At 38.5% G+C, this 9,000-nt stretch overlaps 2 protein-coding genes across 1 annotated transcript; both read left to right on the top strand.

Annotated features, from left to right (window-relative positions):
• LOC311094365 (uncharacterized protein) overlaps positions 1–9,000 on the top strand; it is a 337,913-nt gene that overhangs the window by 184,523 nt on the left and 144,390 nt on the right.
• On the top strand, positions 7–2,141 carry LOC311068019 (GTPase IMAP family member 8-like). The gene is made up of 2 exons (XM_084090183.1): positions 7–549; positions 903–2,141. The coding sequence occupies exons 1-2, from the start codon at positions 201–203 to the stop codon at positions 2,018–2,020; spliced, it is 1,467 nt and encodes a 488-aa protein (XP_083946309.1). The 5' UTR covers positions 7–200; the 3' UTR covers positions 2,021–2,141.

Below are 9,000 nucleotides of genomic sequence, written 5' to 3'. Positions count from 1 at the left end.
TACTGGGGAAAAAAGGAGCTGGGAAGAGTTCATCAGGAAACACAATACTGGGTCAGCAAGCCTTTGAATCAAAGAAAGGCTACAAATCTGTCAATCGACACGTTGCTGTTGAATCTGGAACTGTAGATGGCTTTCCAGTCATTGTTTATGACACACCAGGAATCTTTGACCCTGAACTGAGTGAAGAAGAGATTCAGCAGATGATAAATGAAATGGTTCTCCAGAAATGTGAATCTGGTCGCAGTGTGTTTCTGCTGGTCATCAAAGCTGATAGTTTCACTGAAGAAGAGAGAAAAACTGTCGAGAAAATTGAGAAGCTCTTGGGAGAACAATTTCTTCAGAAAACCTGGATTCTCTTCACCAGAGGAGATGAATTAGAAGATGAGAATGTGACAATACAAGAATTCCTTGACAGAAATAAAAGCTTGGAGGAAATAGTTCAGAAATATGATCAGAGATACCATGTGTTCAACAACAAGAAGAAAGAACCAAGTGATCAAGCTAGATTACTTATTGCAAAAATCATCCAGAAAACTTTGGAAGTAAATGGTAAGTCTTCTTTTAAATAAATTAAATAAATACAAATGTTCATATGTGGTTACGTTACTGTAACCCAAATATGAGACATTCAAACTGACCAATTCAGATAATTACATATTGCCCCACCGCACTAAAGGTGTGACAAATTGTAGACCCCTGATGTCCACATATCTTGGCCTTTAAGTAAAGTGGACAATTTAACATTGTCATAACCAAAACTGAAAGTTTGGAAACCATTCTTAGAACAAACATTTGTTAGCTGGGTAGTTTGATCTCAGACGGTGCATTTTACTATAGCACAGGAATTTCCCAAATAATCGTCCAGTAAGTGAACTCATATATTTGTTCTCTTTATTATACAGAATCAGAAGAATGGAGGATGCCCAGACTGATTCCTGACATCAGAAACAGTGCTCCTGGTGAACAAGGTTTTCCTGACTCCAGTCTCTCATCCAGACGAATTGTTCTTCTGGGTAAAACTGGTTCTGAGAAAAGTGCAGCTGGAAACACAATACTGGGAGAGAAAGAGTTTAAATCTTCACTTAGCTCAAATTCAGTAACCAGTAAATGTTTAGAGAAAAATGCCTTTGTTTCAGGCAGATCTGTGTCTGTAGTTGATACTCCTGGATTCTTTGACACAAAGATGAAACCTGAAGAGTTAGCTAAAGAGATAGCGAGAAGTGTTTATATATCCAGTCCTGGACCACACGCTGTACTCATTGTTCTCAGAGTAGATGACAGATTCACTGAACATGAGCAGCAGATTCCTCAGCAGATTGAGTTGTTGTTTGGTCAGGGAGTGTTAAAATACTCCATCATTCTCTTCACTCATGGAGATATGTTAGAAGAAGAGAAAATAGAGGACATCATAAAGGAGAACAGTGAATTAAGACATCTAGTTCAGCAGTGTGGAGGCAGATTTCATGTCTTCAACAATAGAAATGAGAATAACAGAAAGCAGGTGAATGATCTACTGAAGAAGATTGACACAATGATAGAGCAGAATGGAGGAGGACACTACAGTAATCGGATGTTTGAAGATGCTCTGAGATTCAGACAAGAGGAAAGAGACAGGAGACAAAGAGAAGAAGAGAATAGAAAAGTAGAGGAGAAACTAAGACAAGAGGAGATTGAGAGACTAACACAGGAGATAGAGAAAATCAGAGCAGAATATGATCAGAGAACACAAGGGGGGGATGAAATCATGATAAAGAACAAAGTGAGAGAGTTAGAAGCTCTGGGTGAAGTAGAAGAATTGGATCTACAAAGTGAGCTTGAATTTCAAAAATTTTTTAAGCAGTATGAGCAAACGTTCACTCTTGCATCTTTTACATTTGGTGGTGGTGCAGCAATTGGTTCAATGTGTGGTGCAGTTATTGGAGTTATCGGTGGCCCTGTTGGTGTAGTTGTTGGTGCAGCTTTAGGTGCAGCTGTTGGTGCAGCTGCTGGTGCAATTGCTAATTTAATCATTACTGAGTAATGTGGAACAAATTATTATGGCCACTGCTCTAGGTGAAGCCAAAATCACATTCTGACAATCAGGCAAAATAAAATCTCCTTATTTAATGATGGCTTCTCTACACACACACACACACACACACACACACACACACACACACCGCCCCGATCTGCAGGCATCCTTCTTCTTACACAAGTGCTGAATGACAATAATGTAAACACACACACACACACACACACACACACACACACACACACACACACACACACACACACACACACACACACACACCGCCCCGATCTGCAGGCATCCTTCTTCTTACACAAGTGCTGAATGACAATAATGTAAACACACACACACACACACACACACACACACACACACACACACACACACACACACACCGCCCCGATCTGCAGGCATCCTTCTTCTTACACAAGTGCTGAATGACAATAATGTAAACACACACACACACACACACACACACACACACAGCCCCAATCTGCAGGCAGGTCTACCAGTGGAAGAGGAAACGTCATCACTGAGATCTTGAATGAAGATTTGGCGCCATCTGCCGGACACTCAGCACACTCCACTTGTTTTGTAAAAGTCTTTTTATTGTGAATCTGATTTATTAAGAAAGACAATGGAGATGGTTTTGTAAAGGTCTTTATTATTGAACTGTTGTGTTCAGAGAGACACTGCAACTTGTTTTTGTGGTAATCTTTTTATTGTAATAATGCATGCAAGAAACGACAATAATGTACTCCTGTTTAAGCATTTAATCAATAGATAGAAGTAACATTAAGTAGTAGAGAGCATGTATCTTAGCAAAGTAGAAATGGCAAGCATTACCCGTTTGATGAGGAGCATGAGGCGCAGGAGAAAGGCAGAGGGTCCAGAGCAGCAAACAAAGGAGAACAACGGAAAGAGCTTTATATATGGAGTTTAGAAGGGGGTTTCCAGAACGGAGGACAGTTCAAGACTTCGGATTGGACAGATTGTCTGTAAAGGACTGAATCTGTGCGGAGGGCGTGTGGACTATAAAAAGTATTGTAAGGAATGTCAAAGTCAGACGCTGTTTCACCAAGGACGGCCTCTCCGGTGTTAGATGCCTTGCCATTGCGCCTCATGAAAATGAAAGCTTGTAAATTATTTGGTTTTGATTTACTTTTATTTTTATTTTATATAACATTTATGTAAACTAATTAAGCTGTATTTAATAAAAAATACATATAATTGAAAATAAGAAGCCCGCCTGCCTTAAGTCTCTGTTTTACCAAATATTGAGCTGAACTAAACCACGGAGCAGTCTTCCGACTGAATTGTAAGTATGGAAATTTATATACTTATTGTTTAGAACGAATTGGACTGACTTTACCTAACCTGAGAATAAACAAAATAAGGTAGAAGGTGTCTACATTTAAGACCCAAACAAGGGGTTAAATTAAGCACCGCAAAACAATATATATATATATTGCATTTTATTGATTTGAAACATTTTAATCATCGAAATCATGTCAAATCAATTGAGTCTAATCCATCTATTATAATGTAATAAAAGGGCAATTGAACATTTAGTTTACAATGAAACAATGATTGTGTTGGTGAAATGCAGAGCTGCACAACAGAACTGCATTAAAAGCTTATGTATACTGTATATTAGTGCAAATATATAATATTAAATATATGGCTCTGTGCCCTCTTCTGTCTTATTCTTGTTTCTGTTGTTTGTTGTAATGAATGTGAAACATCCTCTTTTCCTCCATGAAACAATACAATTTACAGTTGTTGTTTTTTTTCCAATTGCTAACACACTAAAATGTCATGCACAGCACAGATTTGTAAGCTGACACACAGAGAGCAAAACCTCTTCTCAAATCTCCAAAAGTCTAAACACATTTTCTGCTTTACACACATTTTGCATTTCAGAATGGCACTTTTTAAACACACTAAACACAGTTCTCTGCATATGACTCAACAATCTGACATAAAGTCACATGCTTGCCATTTCAAAACACTGCCATTCAAAATGACACTCCATGAGCTGATTGGCTGATACATGTGTCACCTGACCAAACACCTCAGTGCTTAATTCTTAACACTTCAATCAGGATGTTAGCACTATGAAAATACCACAGGTGAGCACCTTTTTTTTTACAACAACAATGGAAGACGTTGCAGAGAGAGGAAGAGGGAGGGTGAGAAAGAGGAAGAGTGAGAGGTAGAGCTGGTAGAGGAGTTCACGGCCAAAGAAGACAACAACTTTCAAATGAAATCAGAGCAACATTAGTGGATCATATCATCAAACATGGCCTGTCAATGCGAGAGGCTGGACAGAGAGTGCAGCCCAACCTGAGCTGTTTTACTATCGCCGGTGTCATCCAGACATTTAGACTGGAGTACAGGTATAACCAAAATTTCATGTAGTACACCCAATCTCATAGTGTATCAGTTGGGTGACACCTGTTTACTTCAACCTGATGTCATACATTAACTGTACAGGTTTCCTGTACAATGATCTGTGGGGGAAATATCTTTAGGCTGCTTTGTCCAAGCCCTATATTTATTTATTTTTGTTTGTTTTTCTAAAGGACTGAGAGACGCGGCCATGGAGGAGATCTTCAGACAAACTTCACTTCTGAAACATTTATGATGGACAGATGATCCTTAAACACTTCACACACACATATCTTCATTAAAGCACTGTTTCTGAAGACTGTGCATGTGCGAACGCGTGCTCTACTACTATGTAAGAACGAGCCTATGATTGAACGAGCCTATGATTGAATCCCCCCCACGCCCATATGTTTATTTTGACATATTTTTCTGCCGCTGTCCTGAGTGTGCGCGCGCGCCTCTCTCCAGTTCGCATTGCACATGATGGGGAGAGGTAAGCTTTTTTCAGAGCTCTTCAATTTATGAGCAAATTAAGTTTGCAAAGTGTGTAAATTGATTTAATACCCCTTGTAAACAGTATGGAGACTGTATAGTGTGTTCTGTTGTATGTTATATGCGTGATATATCGTGTGGGCTGTATGATATGTATTAGCAAGGTTTTGAGTCATTAATCAACTAACTAGTGTTGTATCATAGGCTACAGGTGATGTAATAATGAGATGCTCACACGCCATTTATCAACTTTATTGATGTTGATCCACAGATGGTGAGAAGCCCATGTTGGGCGTGACTGTTAATAAACATCCCCATTGTGGTGAACCACAGTAACGGTGTCCTGGTCCTTCTTATACCCAACACAGAGAGAGTAGGGGTGTGCCAGTTTCAGAATTGGTGATGACTGTTATGACATGAGTCAAATGCAACCTGATCTCACAGAATTACATGAAATGAACACAACCCCTTAACCCCGATTTGCGTGGTTCCACGAAAACAAAACCCATACAAAGTCAATAGCCGCTTTTCGACCAAGTAGTTACAGGAACTTAGTTCTAGGAACTGTCCACTTCTAGACAGTTCTATGAACTACTCTCCCCCAAACTCGGTTCTGCTGTTTGCGTTCGCACTGGTCAAGTGGCCATAGGAACTGGTAGGAGGGGTAAGGGAGTGACGCAAGCATGGTGACCTTTATTTTGGCGGCGCTGAGAACGCCAGAGCAAACAATGCTCACATTCTCTGTGTTTATTAGTTAGCAATCTGTTTAACAGTCCTGTTTAATATGTTATTAGATAGAACTGTTATAGAAAGTAGACAGTATATGAAAAAAGGTTATTAGCCTATGCCGTGTGGTTGATGTCCAGTGCTGCTAGCTGGGCAGATAAACATAATCATGTTTGGCTTGGTCCCCTCAAAGTTGCGTTGGATTTTCTCTTCAGCATAAAGGTTTAGAGACCCAGCTATCACTGTTTTCCATGTTTGTATAGTTAGTTTATGGAGTAAATATATAGGCTATAATCTGTGTGTTTACATTCTAGCTGTTTTAAAAATGGCGGGTGCTGGTGTTCCGCATGCGTTCGGTCAATCAGCGTACACTAACGTCACGGATAGTTCCTATAGTGCTGGTTTAGACCCTACTCTGAAGTAGGACCCAAATTAGTTCCTCCAAATGGAGTTCCTAGAACTAAAATCGTTCCTAGTTCCTGCGGTGCGAACACGCCGACATCCGGGTACTTTAGCCAATAGTTCTAGGAACTGTGAAAAGGTTCCTCCGGTCGGAAAGCGGCTTAATCTGCCGCATCTGAACCCGATCAAGCCCTCACTGAGGAGCGGAGAACCCGAACTACACAATCACCGGCTGGTAACCGGCTGGTGACTAATTACCATGATTGCGCTCTAAATAAAAATGCAGCCTTCAGATGGCTGGGGATGTTACTTTTTGCATCCTGGTTGCCTGTTCCTAGTGGAGTCGTGTGGTTCGGGGCATTTATTCTGCTCATTGTTAGATCAGGTATGTGAATGAGTGGAATATGGAGTGTGATTTTATAGTATTAGTGTGTAATTTAAAGCTTGTGCCCTGCAGTCACTACACAATTTGAGTGCAGTGAGAACCTGTACAGTCGTGTTTGAATCATTGTGAACGCAGTGAGTATGATCTCTTTTCTGGTGGATCATTTCATGTTTATAAAAAAAAGTAAATTTCACTGCTGTGTGTGCGTGCAGGTCGGAAGGAACGTGCATAACAGGCTTGCTTCCAGCTCTGAGCGGTGTAAGCTTCTCTTTAATGGCAAGACGCACGGCCCCGGATTACGCTGCTTTTTTGTTTCCACTTTGTTTCTATTTTGAATGTGTAACCTTGAAATTCATTGTTTAATTCATTATATTGGGTTTAGTGAAATTCATTGTTTAATTCAGAAAACCACAGAAAACCACCATTGTAACCCGGGTTTTATTTATGTCATCCACGCTGAAGAGACTGGAGTACACAAAGCAGAAATAAGGGTTACAAATGTTTTTTTGAATGTTTTATTTTCATTAACGTTTTTGTTTTGTGGTATTTTCTGTTATTTGTTATTTGTAATTAATGTAAGTGCTCGGGTCTCCTGTGGCCAATGGTAAAAAAAAGGGGTACTTTGCCTGCCTCTCTTTTTTGGGGTGTAGTGTTTAACACTTGAGTGTGAGTTTCTCATTCCCTTTCTAGTGTGCAACACCAGCGTGAGTGGTTGGTTGTAGTGAGTGATTTACTGTTTGAGGCGGGGCAGGATTCTCTTTCCCTGTTAGTGTCTTTTGACAACCCAAGTGCTGCCCGTAGGGTTTAAATCTTTATTTTTCTTTTCTTTATTTTAAGTACTTTTTTTTTTTTTTTTTTTTTTTTTTTTTTTTTTTTCTTGTATGTGTCGGTATGTAAAAGATAAATGTATTGAAGGTACTTATTAGTGACTGTCATGTGCATTATATTTTAATAAAATAAAAATTGTTTTAATTGGCAGAGCTGTCTCAGTCCTCTCTGGAAGGAATGAACCTGGGGTTTAGATTTGAGTACTAGTATATCCTGGGGTGAAAGTCCCTAGGTGGCGTAGTTGGCTGCAGTTAAGACTTTGAGTATCTTCACTGAGCTTTTGCTTATCTTGCTCTCCGCCTCACCATCGTGCCACACTAATAGAAATCTATTTTACACTAGAAACACAAAATAGTTCCTCTCAGGAGCTCCAGGACAAAAATGTCCCATTGAAACCCATTAAAACTGAAATATTTAATCCCAGGGTCATTTAACTATAAAATGACGCAATCTTTGTTAACCGGCTTTCATTCTGATGGTAAATGCTCAATTTACATTTTTACATTTTACTATTACTAACAGATGTTGCCTTTTCCTCAGGTTTGGCCTATAAAGCAAATCCTCACTTTATTCCTGTTTCTGCTTCTGCATATTATACAGACAACTGGATAAATTATGCAGATATAATTGTGTGTGTGTGTGTGTTGGTATTTATGTCAGTGTGTGGTTTGTAAGTGTGTATTAAAAATGTGGTGTGTGTGAACAGTTTGAAAGAACGAGATGATATTGTACTGTAAATCATGTAAATGAGTCCTACCCTTCACAGATTCATAGACTCATGAAAATGTGAAGGTCAAAGGTCACTGAGCTCTGAAGATTTGATTTTTTATTCAAACATATTTCTAGTTACTTGTTTGGACTTTGTGTTATTTATTTTGTACAGAGATACAATGTGAGCTTGATCTTGATGTAGAAGTTCAGAAGATAAAAACAATGTTTTGACAAAGACATTTTTGTCCTTTATGGACCTGAGCTGTAGTTTTTTGTTTTTTAATCTGACACTGAATAAAAAAAATGATGCATCAAAAAATAATGTTATTAATAATCAACATATTCAAGAATAATCAAAGAAAAAAAATCTGCCTTAACATTTATATGGAAAATAATTACTATTTTTATTTTTATTTTTTTCATAAAAAAATTATATATATATATATATATATATATATACACCCTTGCACATATGAGCCCATCTGTGTGTAACTGTTTTTAACTGAGGCTCAAGGGTTAAATAATGATCCACAGAATGGCAGTTGAAGATGTGTCGACAGTGGTTTCCTCTCTCCGTCTGTGTTCAGCATTTTGCTTTGTTATTTCCGTTCACAAGTCATAAACACATGGAAGTGGTCACTCACACAAACATGTCACTCACACATTTGAGATTTCATGACATTTCCGGTTCAATATTAATATTATAATTTTTTTTGAAAATGAAGTTTTTATTGGTTTTCTTTATAGCCTACATAACAAAACCTACCAGTACAAACAATAAATTCATAAATACACTCTATAAAAAACACACAACAAAATAAATTAAATAAATAATAATAATAAAATATTGTTACAAGAAACTACACTTTAATGCACAACTGGGTAGGCAAGTCACACCTCAGGCATGGATCTAATCTCAGTCATCATCAGAAGTGATATTCAGAATTAAATTCTCCCACATAACCGGGTAAAGGTGATTTCCATCGACTGTATGGCATTTTCTGCCCTGCATGCCCTCTTCATACACACAAGTTCTTCCAACTTCGGTTTTCAACAT

The sequence above is a fragment of the Abramis brama genome (assembly GCF_963993115.1).
Source record: "Abramis brama genome assembly, chromosome: 1".
NCBI classification, from domain to species: Eukaryota; Metazoa; Chordata; class Actinopteri; order Cypriniformes; family Leuciscidae; genus Abramis; species Abramis brama.
This window is presented reverse-complemented; position numbering and strand designations above follow the sequence as displayed.